Here is a 19,753-nt window from a genome sequence, read left to right as displayed (position 1 = left end):
GTACTACTTTATCCTTCAACTGGGCGTCTTGATTTTAGCTCCTGTCATTAGTTATTACCACTGCCCTTCGCACCTTGCAGTCAGCATAGAAACATAGAATGTGACGGCAGATGAGAACTATTCGGCCCATCTAGTCTGCCTAATTTTCTAAATACTTTCATTAGTCCCTGGCCTTATCTTATAGTTAGGATAGCCTTATGCCTATCCCACGCATGCTTAAACTCCTTTACTGTGTTAACCTCTACCACGTCAGCTGGAAGGCTATTCCATGCATCCACTACCCTCTCAGTAAAGTAATACTTCCTGATATTATTTTTAAACCTTTTGTCCCTCTAATTTAACCCCTTAAGACCGGAGGGCGTACTATTACGTCCTTTTAAAAGCGGCTCTAAACGCCGCAGGACGTAATAGTACGCCCTCCGGTTTTTAGTAACTTACCCGGTCGCCGGCGATCCCACGCCGGCGATCGCGGTTGGGGGGGACTTCCAGAGAGCCCCCCGCGGCACGTCTGCTCTCTTCAGCCCCCCCGGGCCATGTGAGAGTGAGGTCCTTGCGAGGACCTCACAATCACATGGCCGGGATAGCTGGCTGCAGCAATGCCAGCAGGGGGACTAACTGTAATGACAGTTGGTCCCCCTGCTGGCTGAAAATCAAATTAAAATAAGTTCAAATAAGTGTAAAAAAAATATATATATATATATACTTAGATCATATATATATATATATATATATATATATATATATATATATATGATCTAAGTATATATATATATATATATATATATATATATATATATATATATATATATATATATATACACACACACACACATACACCGTCTAGGTGTATTTTAATATTAATATATATATAATTATATATATATATATATATATATATATATATATATTATCAAATTACACGTAGACTGATACTGATTAAATATATATATAATTATTGTTATATATATTTATATATAATATAAAAAAATATGTAAATACGTAAAAAAATAAAATAAAAAAATAATTAAAAATAAAATATAAAAAAATATATAGATGTTTTATTTCGTTCTAACTGTATTGTGATATTAATATATATATATTTATATCAAAATACACGTAGAACGAAATAATATATATATCTATATACATAAATATATTCGTATATATCACTATATATATACCTATATATAAATAAAAATATTAAAAAAAAATTATATATATATATATACACATATGTATATATATACATATATTAATTCTACACATATGTTTATGTAATAATTTTACATAATTAGGTATCCTAATTAATTACAATTTGCAGGACCTGCCTGACAACCCATGCCGAAAGTATAGGGAATTTAATTTGCTAGCACTATATTTAACCCTATAACTTTCCAAGACACCATAAAACCTGTACATGGGGGGTACTGTTTTACTCGGGAGACTTCGCTGAACACAAATATTAGTGTTTCAAAACCGTAAAATGTATTACAACGATGATATCGCCAGTAAAAGTGAAGTTTTTTGCATTTTTCACGCACAAACAGCACTTACACGGACAATATTATTGCTGCAATACTTTTTACTGTTTTGAAACACAAATATTTGTGTTCAGCGAAGTCTCCCGAGTACAACAGTACCCCTCATGTACAGGTTTTATGGTGTTTTCAAAAATTACAGCGTCAAATATAAGGCTTTTGTTTCATTTTTTTCACATTAAAATTCGCCAGATTGCTTACGTTGCCTTTATGACCCTATGGTAGCCCAAGAATGAAAATTACCCCTATGATGGCATACTATTTGCAATAGTAGACAACCCAAGGTATTGCAAATGGGGTATGTCCAGTCTTTTTTAGTAGCCACTTAGTCACAAACACTGGCCAAAATTGGTGTTTTTTGCATTTTTCACACACAAACAAATACCAACGCTAACTTTGGCCAGTGTTTGTGACCAAATGGCTACTAAAAAAGACTGGACATATACCCCATTTGCAATACCTTGGGTCGTCTACTATTGCAAATGGTATGCCATTATGGGTGTACATTTATTTCCTGGGCTACTATACAGTCTCAAAGGCAACGTAACCAATCTGGCGAATTTCAATTTCAAATGTAACACGCTATATTTGACCCTGTAACTTCCCAAAACACCATAAAACCTGTACATAGGGGGTACTATTTTACACGTGAGACTTTGCTGAATACAAATGTGTATTTTATTGCAGTAAAAGCAAACAGTATTATGACATTGACAGTTAAAATGTCATGTAGAACTAAAAAAAATCTTATTTTCTCCCATTTTTTTCATATTAAATTATGTTTCATAGCTAAATATTTGATATTAAATGAAAGCCCTGTTTCCCCTGAATAAAATGATATAAAATAAGGGGGGGTGCATTTAATATGAAAGAGGTGAATTACGGTTGGACAGACATATAGCGCAAATGCCAGGTTTTGTTTACATTTTGTTTCGTTCACAACTTGTACATTTGGCTGCGGTGTTAAGGGGTTAAGACTATGTCCTCTTGTTGTGGTAGTTTTTCTTCTTTTAAATATAGTCTCCTCCTTTACTGTGTTGATTCCCTTATTTAAATGTTTCTATCATATTCCCCCTGTCTCGTCTTTCCTCTAAGCTATACATGTTCAGATCCTTTAACCTTTCCTGGTAAGTTTTATCCTGCAATCCATGAACCAGTTTAGTAGCCCTTCTTTGAACTCTCTCTAAGGTATCAATATCCTTCAGAAGATATGGTCTCCAGTACTGTGTACAGTACTCCAAGTGAGGTCTCACCAATGCTCTGTACAATGGCATGAGCACTTCCCTCTTTCTAGTGCTAATACCTCTCCCTAAACAACCAAGCATTCTGCTAGCATTTCCTGCTGCTCTACTACATTGTCTGCCTACCTTTAAGTCATCAGAAATAATCACCCCTAAATCCCTTTCCTCAGATGTTGAGGTTAGGACTCTATCAAATATTCTGTACTCTGCCCTTGGGTTTTTACGTCCAAGATGCATTATCTTGCACTTATCCACATTAAATGTCAGTTGCCACAACTCTGACCATTTTTCTAGTTTACCTAAATCATTTGCCATTTGGCTTATCCCTCCTGGAACATCAACCCTGTTACATATCTTAGTATCATCCGCAAAAAAATGTACTTAGCGCGGAAGAGAAGGAAAATGGAGATGCCGTGACCCGGATTTGAACCGGGGTTGCTGCGGCCACAACGCAGAGTACTAACCACTATACGATCACGGCACAATGGCTGAGCCAGGTAGGAGTCGAACCTACAATCTTCTGATCCGTAGTCAGACGCATTATCCATTGCGCCACTGGCCCAAGCTTACACATGTTCCATGTCGCAATACTATGTCAGTTGTTAGAAACTGTTAGATAATGTATGTCATAATTTACTACACTGTTTTACCTGGAGGCCTGCGAGCCTCATTCTTTGTGTCTCATTTCTCTATTGAATTTACCTAAATAAAACCAGATTTACAAAAAAAAAAATAATAATAATAAAAAATAATAACTTAATAGAAATAAAGATAAAAATAAAATAAAAATAAAATAAATATGAATACAAATAAAAGTAAAATAAAAATAAAAGTGAAAATAAAAATAAAATTAGAATGAAAATGAAAGTAAAGATAAAATAAAAATGAAAATAAAAACCCTTAATTTCCAAATGAGGGAAAAGTGCAATGATTCCCAAACACTCCACAAAGAACAGAATATAAAATTAGTGGTTCATTTAGTCTTCAAAAAAGCTCCACAAATCAATGTCTAAATTTAAACCGAGGGGTTGAAGTGTTTTTAATTTATTGATCCAAAAAGTCTCTCTCTGGGAGAGCTTTTTGGTCAAATTCCCTCCTCTCCAATATGGGTCCACATGCTCTATGCCCAGAAAGGTGAAACTCCGCCAATCAAATTTATTGCAGGTATTGCAGTGTAATGGTACTATGTGTTTCATTGAGTTTTTTCTAATGTTATTTTGGTGTTCTAGTATTCTCTCTCTTAACTTTCTGCATGTTCTCCCCACATACTGTTTCCCGCAAGGGCATTGTAGCATGTATACCACATTTCTCGTGTGATCATAGCATGATCTACTTCTCTCTCTCCCCCTTTCCTCTTTCTTTCCTTATCTCTCTACCTCTTTCCAGCGCTCATGATCTCACCCGGTGGGAGCTGTTTGAGCCTTGTATCCATACTCTGCGCAGAGGAATTGACACAGGAGAGGTTCCTGAACAGGTATAACAGTTTATTGCAACACCTTTCCATCCTTTGGCAATATATTACTTCATAAGGAAAATATATAGGTAAGAGTGGAGCAGTATAGTGAAGTAAACGTTTAGGTGATAAACCCAAAACAAGTATAGATAGATTGTGAAAATACTCAATAGTCAGTAGATGGCCCCAGGTCGACACATCTCACACAGCACATATGGAAAAAAAATGCATAAATACACATAACCGTGCAGACTTCTTTAGACAAGTAATGATTTTAACAACATATGTTAATATACCAAGATTCCCATAAAATTACCCTAATAGTTAGGTTAAGGAAATCAGGTTACAGTCAAATAGTGAAAAGCTCTGTTGTAACAGTAAAGTGCATACAAATTTATTAGTAAAAAACTCTCTGATAATAAAAGATTTCCTTTTGATTTGTATATTGGGATTTAACACATTGAGTGTGTTAGCAGAATTTAAGTAAATTCATACCAACTCGAAGTTGTATTAATTCCACACTATCAGAGCGCTCCAAAATGAAACAAGAATATATCACTTCATACTGTTTCTCTCTCTGCCTCACAGGTTCTCCTACCTGCTCTCACATGTTGTCACTTTTCTCTACTATGGGATCTCTGGCATTGCTACAGCTCCAAACCATCAGCGGTAAATGCTCAACATGAAACCATGTACATCCTATTTTGTTGTGGACAGTTTACGCTAAATAGTAATGGTTTTAAATTTGCCTGTCATGTTTTTACCTCTTATGTACATTTTATTGTTTATCACAAATCTCCTACAACTGTACTGATTGCTTGTCTTCAATTTTGTAATCTCTTTTTTTCAGTAGACCCTACCAAGCAATTATCAATATCATCTTCACAGCTTATTAAATATTTTTTACATGTCCCTTAATGTGTCATAAAAGAAGAAAGACAACTGACAAAAGTTCCTGTTAGAGCATTAAACCTATAGGATGGTCAATTTCAACCATGTCCGGTTTAGGAAGGCTAACTGTAGAACGGAGTAATTTGTTCATGTTCTGATGGAAAATGCACTTATTGTAAGCTGTGCAGTGGCATTTATCTATAGTTTCTAAGCGAATGAATGTTCAATGCGGCAGCCATTACCTTAACTGGGGTGGGACACATACAACGGGATGCCTGTAGCCTAATATTTAGAAATTTCCAAGTTCCCTAGTTTTATTTATTTAGAGAGATGTAAAATAAAAGATGACATTTGTATCATTAACCCCTTAAGGACCAAACTTCTGGAATAAAAGGGAATCATGACATGTCACACATGTCATGTGTCCTTAAGGGGTTAAAGAAATGCTTCAGAGTTGAGAGAGAAATTCTCCTAAAAGTTTGCCATTCCAAAATTCTATTAGTCCAATAAAAAAGGTATTACAAGATATGAATTTCATCTTTTTTCTTACTGAAAAGAGAAATGCTTCAATCAAGTTCAGCCTTTCACATATTTGATTTTTTCTGTTGATCTAAAATAAGGCAAAATACCCAATCTGGAGCGCTTCTAATTGTGCAACAAACTAGGAAAAAAATATTCTTGACCCCAGAATGACAGTCCGATATCTCTTTGGATCAAGAAGTTATTAACCCACTAACTAAAAATGATATCCAAGTATGTTATGTCTGTTACGGTTGCCTCCAGGCTAGCTGAAAGTTGGACCATAGAAAGATGCTCCTAGCACTCACCAAAGGACCACCATCAGCACCGTAGGCACCATAAGTACTGCAGACTCCACGAACCGCTGCTGCTGGGCTGGGATCTCGCCATCTGCTATCCACCCTGGACCTATAACCAGGCTCCAGGTTCCAGTGGGTGAACCTCTTCCTTCTGTAGAGTGAAGCAGGATGAGGAACAAGAGCTCTTACAAGAGCTCAGTAGCTAAGGGAGTATGCAGAGCATAGCAATCCCTGTAGGGATTATAGCTGTTCCCTACAAACACGAGTTGAAGCTGCGAGTTAGAGGGTCAAGTAGTTCTGTTTAATAAGCACCAAAGGACTTTCTTTTATGCAAGTTTTTACACAAAGTTACCACCCACATGGTCTTGTGGAACAGCCATTCAAACACATGATAATACAGTCAGACACTCCCAGTTAGGACACACAAACCCTCCCCTCTGCCTGTGATATAATTACTGTACACAATGGGTTAACTTAATTATCACAGGCAGGAAAATACAGTTTCATACAATATTCCTAACTCCTAAAATATATATGCAATCTCCATAAAGGTTACATATTTTGAATCAGCATACTCCATATACAAACATACTCAAAATCATACTAGACTTTATTGGGTTCCCTGAGTGCAACACTATCTTTTGCATTTGATATTTTCTTTATTTAATCTTTTTTTTTTTTTTTTATTCCTTGCACAACTTTTGTTTAATTTCTTTTCAACACCTCTCTCTATTTTTGTCATTCCTTTTTTTGTCAGGATGCATTGTCTGCTCTAAAGCAGAGACTTAACAAGTTTTGTGACATTTGCCAAACATTTCTGTCTGATCATCATGCTCCTGTAAGAGAGCAGGTAAGGAGTGATCATATGCACCATAAAATGTGCATAAAGCAAAATTTGCATACAAATATACATTTTAACTCTCGTACCTTTCCCTCCCATCTATTACATCACTTCCTCTCATAATGTCTCCCCAATCCCATACTTCCTGCCTCATTCCTTTTCCATTTCCCAGGCATTTATCCTCCTTAGTGATCTGCTTGTTATATTTGGTGGCCACATAGCCAGTGGAGAGAAATCTCACCTCCAGACTCTAATATACCGTCCGGAACTGTCCCTGCAAGCTGAGATGGCAGGCTTTCTTATGGATGACGTATTCATTGAGGATGAGGATTGCGGTGAGCTTTAGAGGGAAAATGCAAGGAAGTGAAATACTTCTTCTAAGGGGCACATTTTCTGGGAGGAGGCTCCAATGGAAATAAATGTGGTGGGAAATAAATTCAGTGGTGATGCTCTAAGTATAATATAACAGTAAAAAACTGGGCACAAATTGGAGAAGGCCAAAGGCAGATTTTGTGAATAAAGACTATATTTTGTCTCCAAAAGAGCTTTTCTCAAGCTCTTTTAGAGACAATTTTTTGTCTTTATTTAATAAATCTTCCTTTGAACTTTTCAAACTTGTGCTCAGGGATTTACTTTGTGGAATATATAAGGATATAGTCTGCTCTGAACTGGAGGCACTTTGGGTGGCCCTTTTGCATGGGCCTTTCCTCTTTTTTTATGTAATTGTAATATTAAAAAAAATATGCTTTTCTTAAGTGTATTCATAAAAAAACCCCTCATAAAACTCAATCTTTATATATTATTGTGGTGTTAACATATATAAAACTCACAGCTGCTTCCTAAGGACTTCCAGGTGTAAGTGTCATCATCAGGATACAATGCTATGCACACTCCTATACTCTCAGGCTTTGCCTTATGGAATGGATACACATTCCTTTTGTACTGCTGGACATGTGCATGTGCCCTTAAAGGGACACTGTAGGCACCCAGACCACTTCTGCCCATTGGAGTGGTCTGGGTGCCAACTCCCACTACCCTTAACCCTGCAAGTGTAATTATTGCAGTTTTTTTTAAACTGCTATAATTACCTTGCAGGGTTAAGTCCTCCCCTAGTGGCTGTCTATTAGACAGCCACTAGAGGGAACTTCCTGCTCTATAGCACAGGTTTTCTGTGCTAGAGCGTCGCTGGACGTCCTCACGCTGTGTGAGGACCTCCAGCGTCGCTCAATTCCCCATAGGAAAGCATTGAAAATCAATTTCAATGCTTTCCTATGGGGTGCGCTAATGCGCATGCGCGGCATTGCCGCGCATGCGCATTAGGTCTCCTCGGCCGGTGGGCGGGATCAGTCTCGCCCACCGGCCGACATAGGCAGAAGGTGGAGCGGCGGGGGAGGAGCAGGCAGCGACGTGGGACATGTCGCTGCCTCTGGTAAGTGACTGAAGGGGTTTTCACCCCTTCAGTAACCGGGGATTGGTGGGTGGGAGGGAGAGGGACCCTCCAGTGCCAGGAAAACGGATCGTTTTCCTGGCACTGGAGTTTCCCTTTAAGGTACCACATGAGTTAAAGTGGCTCTGTCACCCCAAACCTTTCTTCTGTCAATTTCTCTTCACTTCCTCTTTCCAGATTTGTTCTTTTCTTCCTTTCTGATCTTTTTCTAGTAAAATACATTTGACAAATTAGGGACTACTTTGACTTATGTATTTTTTTTCTCCAATTAAAAAAGGGTAAAGCTTAAGGCAAGCTCCACTTTATTTATCAAATACCCATTTCCCCAGAATGCTGCCTGCTAAATCGCACATTCTTATTACAAGCTCCTTTGCTTTGTTTGATTACTATTTCCCTTAGTGCCTGTCCTATTGTGTTTTATACCCCACCTCCAATAGACTGTAAGCTCGTTTGAGCAGGGGCCTCATAAACCTATTGTTCCTGTAACATTTGAAATTTGTCTCATTTATTGTTAAATTTCCCCCTTTTAAAATATTGTAAAGCGCTGCGGAATATGTTGGTGCTATATAAATGCCAAAAATAATAATTATTTTTAAAAAGTGCACATGTTTAATTGCACTAGATTGTATGTCTTTCATTGGGCTTGAGTTTTATTTTTTTGTACAGAACAGGTTTTTATAGCAGCTTGTGGATTTTTACAGGGAATGACGCCCAACAGCTGTTTCTGCTACACAAGAGACGCAACTTGCTCTCTGGATATTGTAAACTGATTATCTACAGTGCTCTGCAGCTCCGGTCTGCCAGTGATGTCTTCAGACACTATGTGAAGGTCAGAGGTCACATGCCAAGGCAGTCAATGCACTAACTGAGCAAATACTCCACTGGTGACAGAATCTCTTTAATTATACCTTTTTTGTAGTGGAGACAAATACAATGGAATATTTCAAGGAAACATTGGGATAGACATACTGTCATCCTGAGCGGGAAACAAAATCAAGAATGCATTTTTTTGTGTTTGAATATAATCTCTCTAAAATGTCCTCTCTGGGTCCGGAATGCACCAATTAATCTGCATAAATTGACATAAGAGTGGATGCATTTACTTTACATTTTTGTAACAATCATACACCTATCCATTCTTCTAGGACTGGAAAGTACAACTAACTCAGCAACACACGCCAAAAATACTATCCAGTGAACCATATAGCACTGTTTTTAATAAGTTACTGAAATTTAGTACTTCTAATGTCTCTTGAATATGTACTTTGACTGACTTCTCTGGATTTTTAATATTATGTGTACTATGTATTTGTAAGTTGTGAAAATAGAATTAAATATAGAAATCCGTACTACTTTATCCTTCAACTGGGCGTCTCGATTTTAGCTCCTGTCATTAGTTATTACCACTGCCCTTCGCACCTTGCAGTCAGCATAGAAACATAGAATGTGATGGCAGATGAGAACTATTTGGCCCATCTAGTCTGCCTAATTTTCTAAATACTTTTATTAGTCCCTGACCTTATTTTATAGCTAGGATAGCCTTATGCCTATCCCATGCATAAGGATAGAGAAGGCATACAGAGAAGAGGGGAAATTAAACAATGTTTGTATTTTTTCCTCTCTAATCTTATTGATTCTGCTTTATAAACATGAGCAAATCCTAATTTTGATGCATTTGAATACATGAACAGCATATCCTTATAGAGTCATCCTTTACTTTCAGTTTTATACAGATTTTGGAGATATTATTAAAGAGACCCTGCACAAGTCCCGCATAATCAACAAAGGCGAGAGTTCAAGGATACTGCTGCTGAGCCTCACACAGGTGAGGATGGTACACGTTTCCCATTACAGGGGCCCGTTTGGAAGCTATAAGGAAAGGACTTTTATGAGAACAGTGTATATTTAGGTTCTTTAGAATACATTGTATGGTTCTCTAACAACATTTTTGTTAGGAAGACCTTAAGATATATATCAGTGTGCTATTCAGATAACTGCACTGTACAGGGATACAGCCAACTCCCATTATGAGGAGTGACATTTTGCTTCTTCTTTTTTTTTTTTTTTTTTTTACACTGACTATGGTAGATCCTAAACATTTATTCCTGAGATATAAATCAATTTATTGCCATTAAATGTCCAAAAATGACCATTGGAACATTAGCTTATATCTGTATTTTGTAAGCGTAAATTATTATACCACATCATTCATAAAAATGCAAGGATCAATAACAAGTGCATAAAAGGAATACAAGGTGTATTATCCACTACCACCAGACAAAGAAAACCTAGCATGCATGGTTAGATTAAAACATAACCTTTAATGAACAGAGATTTAAAAAAAAAAAAAAAAAAGGTAATAACCTATTAAATATCCTATTACTAAATATATAGTTAGATAATACACATACAGTGTAATCATGGGTAGTGACCTCAGATGAAGTTTCAATATTATGTATCTATATATTAGAGATTAGTATTCTATAGGTTAGCAAAAACCCAACCTACAAAGAGGTGGTAACAAGTGAAGACACAACCTATTATAGGTGGTAACAAATAGACAAACATACTGTGACGAACGCCCCCTTGCCTGGATGTTCATCCGGGCTTTTGGAGGGACGTGGAGGCTGGGCTCCTGGATGAGTGTGGAGGCTAACCTACTGCCAACTGACTATGGGCCATAGAAAAGGCTGGTAAAAATACTTGGTTTGTGTGATTTTTGTACCGTTCGGGAACCGAACAACCACACGAACCAGGGACCACCTGCTTAACCCCTGTTAACACCTTGGAACGGTTCTCACCTCAGTGTTCTAATTTTTCATCTGGGTGGCGCAGTTCATATGAACGACCACGTGGTGGCAGCCATCTTGTTCACATGAACGCAGGCAGCAGTGTTTGGTTGTCGAGTTCATGGAACTATAATTTGACACTGAAACTTCTATCATCGCCTGGCCCTGGCCTACTATGGGAGGCTTTGGAGGAGGACAGTGACTTTGGCAGCACGGAGGAGTCTCTGTATTGGGGCATCTGGGAATATCATATGGATGCACTGGAGCTCCCTAATACTACAAACCTGGGACCGTCTGGTCGCTATAGAATGGGAACTTGAGCAGGAATACCAGAACCTACAAAAAGCAGTTCAGCAGCAAGTATCACTGGGAGTGGAGATGGTCGGTCCCACTATCCAGCACCAGACAGCGTCACAGGGAGAGGAGATTGTCGGTCCCTCATCCCAGCAGCAGCAAGCATCACTGGGAGAGGAGATGGTCGGTCCTACTACCCAGCACCAGGCTGCGTTACTGGGAGTAGAGACAGTCGGTCCGACTCCAGCGGCAGCAGGATTTAAAGAGAGAAGAGACAACCAGTCTCTCTCCCCAGTGGTAGCCAGCGTTACAGGGAGTGGAGATTGTAGGTCCCTCATCCCAGCAGCAGCAAGCATCACTCGGAGAGGAGATGGTCGGTTCCGCTACCCAGCACCAGGCAGCTTTACCGGGAGTCGTGACAGTCGGTCCGACTCCCCAGCGGCAGTATGGTTTAAAGGGAGAGGAGACAACTGGCTCCTCTCCCCAACGGCAGAGCCTGTTATCAGGAGACAGGACAATTGGAGCGATGGGACCGAGGTCTCTGCACCAGCCCTACAGGGATGCTGGGTAGCCTTCCAAGATCCCCAACCGCAGCAGGAGTTCAAGGGAGTAGAGGCAGTCGGTCTCTCTCCCCAGCAGCCGAGTGCCTACCTAGCAGAAGAGCTGGCATCAGGGCAGAGCACCGCTGGTCTCTATCCACAAGTCCCTGAAACTTTTGGCAGGAGGGGTGGATGGGACCGTGGTCTCCACCCCTGGAGTACAGGGATGCTGGGCAGTCTGCTCGGATCCTCAACCCCCTAGTAGGGGATCCCAAGTAACCCCGAGGGTCTGGGATATGATGCCATCCGTATCCCTCCCCCAGGGCTCTGTGTATCCCTGAGCCCTTCTCCTCCAGCAACAACGGGATGCCTCAAGAGTGGATTATAGTTGGTGCCCTGCCCAGGAAGACCCTGGATATTTCAACTGGAACATGGGGCAGGAGGCCCTCTGGAGCACTGCACTGTTTGGGAAAAGACCCCAGACTAACACAGACCCAAACCGATTGAAGTTCTGAGGTCTGGTTTGTCTCCCCAAGAGGGGAGAGATATGTGACAAACGCCCCCTTGCCTAGACGTTCGCCACGGGCTCCTGGGGGAATGTGGAGGCTAGCCTCCTGCCCACTGACTATGGGCCATAGAAAAGGCTGGTAAAAAGACTTGGTTCGTGGGATTTGCTTGTACCATTTGGTAACCGAACCGTACAAACTAGGGACCACCCGGAAGCTTGTTAACCCCTATTAACACCTTGGAACGGTTCTCACCTCAGTGTTCTAATTGTTCGTCTGAGTGGCTGCAATTCACATGAATGACCACGAGGTAGCGACCATCTTGTTCGCATGAACGCAGGCAGTGGTGTTTGGTTGTGGAGTTCATGGAACTATAATCTGACACTCCCGTACATCGCTGGACTTCCATCATCGCCTGCGTTCGGTTCTATAGATCTGAATCTGAATGAGAGGAACAAGCTCCACGGTTCAAATAGAGACTATGTTCAGTATTTTATTCATTTTTATGTTCCCAAAATTGACTGACCGCTAGCCCTGATTTCGTGGAACTGTTTTGGGCATACGACCATGTGCGTGGTCGGTCTAATAATTGACTTCCTTGGAAATCTCGAACCCCTGAACTGATCTGGGTGATTTTTGGATATGTTGGTCACCCACATTGGGGCTATCGAAGATGTAACTTTTATGGGGTTTTCATGTGTTTTGAAGGTACTTTTGGGGTGTTTGTAAATTGTATATTTTTATGTGCCTGGAGATAATGGAGTTTGTACTGTTCCTGACTAAATTATCTACCAGGCACAGGGGAAGGATTACCCTGTTTTATGTGGGAGTGTCATGGATGTGTTTTCTGTGTCCTTGTACTGCATAAAAGCAGGCCATTGAGCCTGGATTAGACAGACCATCTTACCCCTTCATGAAGTCTAGGCTCATGTTTGGGGGATTGGTAGTTATATGCACACTTATAATCACTACGGCGCTTGGGAGATTCATCACGGATGTACTCCGCTTGAGTACTGGGATCCATTACACATACACACACACGATACAAAGACCTAACCTACTATAGGTGGTTACAAATAGACAAACATAAACATGAAAAATATTCAAATAAACCCCAACCAACAAAGAGGTGGTAAATGTTATTCAACCTCATCTATAAAAAGTCTGAATGACTTTGGTTATGAACCCATTAAAAAATAGAGGAGGCAAAACCAAGTCTACAAATTGGTAATCTGAAACCCACAAGGGGCAGTCACGCGTTCAAATTTGACAATAGAGCTCACTAATTTTCCGCTTTAGTTGTTGCCACAAAAGTACATTTAGAAGATATCCAAATGTTTACTAGTTATCAGACTTGACCACAAGAGGTTGCCAGAATAGATGTATTTTACACAAACACCACATACATTTTTACATGTATAGCAATCGTCCACTCAATGTCACTGTTGCTACTTGTGTGGTATGATTCACAGCTGGTTGGTGTAGTATAGAAAAATGACCACAAGGGGTCGTTTGTACTAAATGTAATTTGCAAAAACAACACTGTGATATTAAAAGGGGAAACCATGTATGAAAGTAATAGTCACAAGCTTCACTGATGGGGAAACACAGGTCGGCTGTTACCTGATATAGCTCAACTATAAGGAATAATAGCAAGTCCCTGCATATTTACCAGCCAATGTGTGTTCCCTCTTAGAAAGATAGTAATGTAAACTATTCAAACTAGTGTTTCAGGATCAGGTTACCCACTGTGAAGTGGAAATAGCTGTTACAGCATAGTAAGAAAAATGGAACCCGACACACGTTTCACCCAGCGTGTGATGCCCTTTAAGTGGTACGTTTTGTGTATTCCTCGGTCTCAATCTTGGGTCCTCTAGCAGAGTCTGAGGGTGCAAAACTCCTAATAATATCCAGTCATGGGGGAAAAAATGACACACTTTTAATTTTATGGTTTTACATATTAGGACGTAATAACAATCATCTGGTCTTAAAATTGGGTCAATACATCCTTAGATGAACAACACATGACATGTTACACTGTCATGATTTATTTAACAAAATTAAAGCCAAAATGCACCTGTACATTGACAGAATGGCTGAAAAAGAAAAGAATCAAGGTGCTGCAGTGGTCCAGTCAAAGTCCAGACCTAAACCCAATTGAAATGCTGTGGTGGGAACTTCAATAAACTGAAGCAACGTTGTAAAGAAGAGCGGACCAATATTTCTCCACAACGATGTGAGAGACTGATAAAATCATAAAGAAAACAATTCAAGTTATTGTTGCTGAAGATGGTTCTACAAGCTATTGAATCAAAAAGTGTGCTTTGTCTTTCACACATGGCTTCTCCATTTTGGCTATATTTTTGTTAAATAAATCATGCCACATAATGTCATGTGCTGATGTTCATGTGAGGTTGTATTTACCTCATTTGAAGACCTCCTAAGGAACAAATGATCGTTATTAAGTCCTGATATGTGAAACCATAGAATTCAAAGAGGGTACACTTTCCTTTTCCCACGACTGTATACTTCTACCTTAAAAATACGAGTTACACAAACCAAGAGAGTCATGCCAGCTTATCCATCCAGGTGCACATCAGGTGTTAGGCAATCAGACGACAAGTGATGGCTACTGGAACAAACCATTCATGGACATATATACGGAATGCGTAACCATATAGATTATACATTATACAACAGTTATGTGACTTAGAGACGATAAATGCAGGTAGAATGCACAAATTATGTGGGCATTATCACGTATTGGTTCCAGCTGAGATGAGACTAACTCCTAAGTCTAGTACTATAGCCAGGAAAAGAAAATTAGTTATCCACGTTTTCTCTTGTTCTCTCCAACCATGACAGCATTGCTTATGGATTTGTTCTGTGTCCAGCTGGAAGACTTATGAAGCATATTGTCACAAAAAACATCCAGGAATAAAACTAACATTACATGCTTGTTTTTTTTTTTTTCATTATTAATTCAGATATTTGCAATAAGAAATATACAACTCTGACTCGTTTCTCACTTGTATTGTCAGCGCATTGCTTTATGTCTACCTTTCTCTCACATTAGGCTTACACAGCACTGTGTTCTGAGAAAAACACTCCACCTCGACGCACTTCACACTCATTCTTGGACATCCGTGATCTTGCCAGACGATTCGCTCTTTTGTTTGGGCCAGACCAGCTGAGAAATCGGCAGGACATTGTTCTCATGCACAAGTGAGAGAACTGTATAAACATTCTGCCTTTTCAGTGTCCAATGCTACACTTGGATTTCAGCCCACTTTCTTTTATGCACTCTTCACGTTTGCAAAGAGAACAGCCCTTCCTCCTTTTCTACATTTTTACAACCATATCCTCCCCATCTACAGTTTTACATCTACAACCAACACAACTGCTCTTTCCTCATTCCCCCTCTTCAACACTCAAACCAGAACAGCTCCTTTTTCCTCATTTCCCTTCTTCAATACTCAAACCAAAACAGTCCCTTCTCCTTCCTTTGCACTGTAACATTGGAGCTTGGAAGCTCTGAACTCATCAGTTAATCAAAGGTACAAAACCTTGGACTGCTGATTGACTCTGGCCTATCATTTAAAAGCAGATTTCCTCTGTAATAAATTCTGCCTACTTTCATCTAAAAAAACCTAGCCAGGATACAACACTTAATTCCACTGGATGATATGCCAACATTAATCCATGCATTTGTATCCTCTCGGCTAGATTACTGCAATGTACTTTACTTGTGTCTCCCAGAAAAAGAACTCCATCGCCTTCAGACAGTACAAAATGCAGCAGCCAGACTACTGACCAATCAAACTCGCTCCTGCCACATAACACCTGTTCTCCACTCCCAGCATTGGCTTCCAATTAAATGGCGAACATATTTTATAATTGGCCTGCTAACCTGCAAAGCCTTAAACGATCAAGGCCCACAGTACCTGAAAAAGCTCCTGAACCCTACATTCCAACCCGTACACTTCGGTCAGCCAGCAAATCCTTCCTGTCATTGCCAAGAATAAAGACAGATTCAGGTTCCAGGGCATTCAGCCATGCTGCCCCTACCTTCTGGAACTCTTTACCGTGCATAATCAGAGAGGCACCGTCCTTACAGACTTTACCTTTTTTTATCTTTTTATCAGGCATTCAGTCAACTCAGCTGACCTTCAAAAACTCCTAACTTTTATGTCTTTATGTTTGTATACTTGTAAAGTGCTTTGAGTCTCATAGGGAGAAAAGCACTATAAAAATGGCAAACTATTATTATTATAACATTTTCAATCACAACCACATCCTTCCCAGGTCCCTTCATTACAGGCTTCACTTAAATTTTTTTATAAAAGGTAAAATATGCCATTTTCTGCAAATAGAACATTTTACTCTAACTAGGGTGCCATCTTCAATTCTCCAACCTGCACAAAGCCTTCTCCACTCTCCATCTTCTGATGCTTCGGCCACTCACTCAGTCACTTCCAGAACAGCATCTGCTCAATCCTCTCTACCTTTAAAACTATTTTAGCACCCCTCTGCTCTCCCTCTTCTTCAACACTCCTATTAGAACACTCTACTCTGTATACTCTGCACTCTTAAATATTCCAAGAAAACCATTAGTCATACTGATTACTGACTTAATTTAATACTTTTTTCATTGTTTTTTCTATGAGTCCTTGTAGCCATTTACTCTTCTCACCATCAGTCAATCTGTTTGCATTAAATTTTTCGTTGCAGGGAAGGCATAAAATTTTCTCTGTGGACTTCACCAGGATCTGAATGGTCACCCGAAAACCTGACTTTTTTTGATGTGCTTAGTGATTTCTCTCCCAAACTTCTCAAACAGGACAAACGGGCTCTGTAAGTAACCAAGTATGCAGGGGAAGATGAACCAGAAATTTAGTGGGGACAAGAGAGTTTGGGGATAATACAGCCATGTGCATTAGAAATATATTTCTGGTCAGTATCCCAGTGAATAAGCTGATATACATCATCAATCCACTTTATTATAGTATGTGTTTGTGATATATGTATTTTTATGTTTAGCTTGTGAGGTATATTGCCTTTCACATTTTTCTTTTTGTGGGGTATTTTTTTTCACCCTTATTTGAAAATGTTTGGAAAATTTATAAATAAATAAAAAGGTTAGTTGAAGCATTTCGTTTAGATTAGATGATATTCTACCGGTATTGCTGTACCTATATTCCCTCATTTATTACTAAAGCTGCAAATCCAGACCACTGTTGCTTCTGCAAAGTACTTAAAGGGAAACTATAGTGCCAGAAAACAAAGTTGTACAATGTTTCAGGTGATGGTGGATGTCCCCATGCATAGCGTGAGGACGTCCAGCGGCAGGCAACCAAAAGTTGCCTAACGTCCCAAAAGTCCCTTTAGTGGCTGCCTGGCCACTAGAGGTGGAGTTACCCCATAAAGCTAATTAGTGCAGTTTAGAAAATAACTTCAATAATCTTTGCAGGGTTAAGGGACCTGGGAATATGCACCCAGACCACTTCAATGAGCTGAACTGGTCTGGGTGCCTATAGTGTCCCGTTAGCAGTGAGACAGTCAACAAAATTTTGTGAGTAATATTTAAGGCCAGGGGGTACTCTAAGCACCAGAACAACTACAGCTGAACACTTTACTATGGAAGCCAAAGAAAGCAACGGCAAATGTAGAAAGTACGTTTAGATAGGAAGAACACCTACTTGCCAGCTGCAATGCCTTAATGAAGCTCATGAACTGCCCTACGTGTGATCTAGCAGTGTAAGTATGTTGCATTATGCTAATAAAATGTTTTCTCCTACAGAGCATTGCACAATAAAGGAAGCTAGACTGCATGCTCCTTTTGTAATTATGGCATTTTGGAGTTAACGCAGTGTAGTAACCTATCCTTTTTAGTCACCAATTAATGCTTATATAATGCATAGCTGGTATAACTGTAATATAGCCCATGTTACCAAAGAGTTCACTTTGCTTCTTGGAAAGTGATGTGTCCGTTTCTGTAAATGGATTATACAATATAGTAATCATTTTAGTAAAACAGACAAGAGTTCCAGAAAGAAAAAAATCTCTACATTTATTTAAGGGAACATTAAGAATAACAATCCGTTTTAGATACATTAAGGCACCATGCAGGCAATGGTATCAATTCCCAACCTAATCTTCTCCCCGTTTGGCTTGTAGATACCACTGATAAAAAGCTCCCAAAACAAAAGAAAAAAGATGGATCTCATAGGGCAGTAGGCAATTAAAATTGCAAGGAGAACATTAAACTTGCTCTCAAAAACGACAACAACAATAATAGCATATCTTTATATCTTCAAGGTAACTGGGGCAGCACTCTTCATACAATATAGCTTCAAATTTAAGTCTTCTTTTACTGAGTAAAAAAAGTGCTGATTCAGTAACCATAGGAAATGGTGATACTGTATAATATGTGAGTGCAATTTTACATTTTTATTGCTTACTTCCTTATTAGATCTAATTTTTATATATATTTATTTAGTTATGTATTTTTTTTTTTTTTTTTACCAAGACTTTTATATACTGTACATTGGAACTGTTTAGGGATTTGGATGAGTCCTTGGAATACATCTCTCAGGGAAGAGTATATATTATTATTGTTATTTATTTCTTTATTCATTGTGGGTCTGTTTAGTTGGTTGGCTGGTAATTTAAGAAGAAAAGCCTGAAAAAGATTAAATGGCTGCAGTGTAAAAATATTACAATTCCAATATATGAACTGAATGACTGGAATGATCTATTTCTGATTCCATTGTTAATTTTAATGAGAGGAGGTTTCAGTTTATCAGTATGCACCTATATTTTAGATCTGTTTGGGCTCACCACTGCACCTGTGATTTAGATTGTGTTTGTGTTCAGTTGACCATTCACTCAATTTCATCATATCCTTTTTACCAGCTTACAGTACCTGGAGCAGATGTGTCAGCAGTGCCAACCCTTTCAACATATTGATGATGACGAGCTGAAAGCACCTCTTCTAGCCTACAAAAAGTCTCTTCGCGTAGACGGTGACTCCCTAAGCCGAACCAGGGTCCATAGGGAAAGGATAAGGAGCCGGACTCCTGATACTGAGGTCCCACTTCCTAGCAAGCGGAGCAGGACAAAGAGCAAGGGTTAGACAACTGCAGGGGAATCTAAAAGATATATAACAGGGTTATTTATTAAAGTAAGAATTGTCGGTAATTCAAAGAAAGTTCAAAGTGAATTTAAAAGTTAGACCAAAGTAGCCAAAATTGAAACATAGTTGAGAAGTGTTCCAGCTCAGCGGTTTTGGACTTAAATTTGAAATTCACTTTGGATTTCTGATAATGATCACCTTGTGAATAAGCCTTGTGAGAGTTATAAACCGTCAGCAACATTTCTCAACTTTTTTTAATGC

General features: G+C 39.1%; 1 protein-coding gene and 1 non-coding gene across 2 annotated transcripts in view; one reads left to right on the top strand and one right to left on the bottom strand.

Moving 5' to 3' along the window:
* STAG3 (STAG3 cohesin complex component) overlaps positions 1-19,753 on the top strand; it is a 130,980-nt gene that overhangs the window by 104,237 nt on the left and 6,990 nt on the right. Inside the window, exons 21-29 of the mRNA XM_063446384.1 lie at positions 4,166-4,253; positions 4,821-4,901; positions 6,699-6,791; positions 6,955-7,117; positions 8,931-9,058; positions 9,953-10,054; positions 15,434-15,582; positions 17,089-17,211; positions 19,273-19,487. Of these exons, the coding sequence (XP_063302454.1) occupies positions 4,166-4,253; positions 4,821-4,901; positions 6,699-6,791; positions 6,955-7,117; positions 8,931-9,058; positions 9,953-10,054; positions 15,434-15,582; positions 17,089-17,211; positions 19,273-19,487 (1,142 nt within the window). The remainder of the gene's footprint in view (positions 1-4,165; positions 4,254-4,820; positions 4,902-6,698; positions 6,792-6,954; positions 7,118-8,930; positions 9,059-9,952; positions 10,055-15,433; positions 15,583-17,088; positions 17,212-19,272; positions 19,488-19,753) is intronic.
* TRNAH-GUG (transfer RNA histidin (anticodon GUG)) lies at positions 3,189-3,260 on the bottom strand. Its single transcript has one exon. It is a non-coding gene; the product is annotated as a tRNA-His (tRNA).

This window comes from Pelobates fuscus, chromosome 3 (assembly GCF_036172605.1).
Source record: "Pelobates fuscus isolate aPelFus1 chromosome 3, aPelFus1.pri, whole genome shotgun sequence".
NCBI lineage: Eukaryota > Metazoa > Chordata > Amphibia > Anura > Pelobatidae > Pelobates > Pelobates fuscus.
This window is presented reverse-complemented; position numbering and strand designations above follow the sequence as displayed.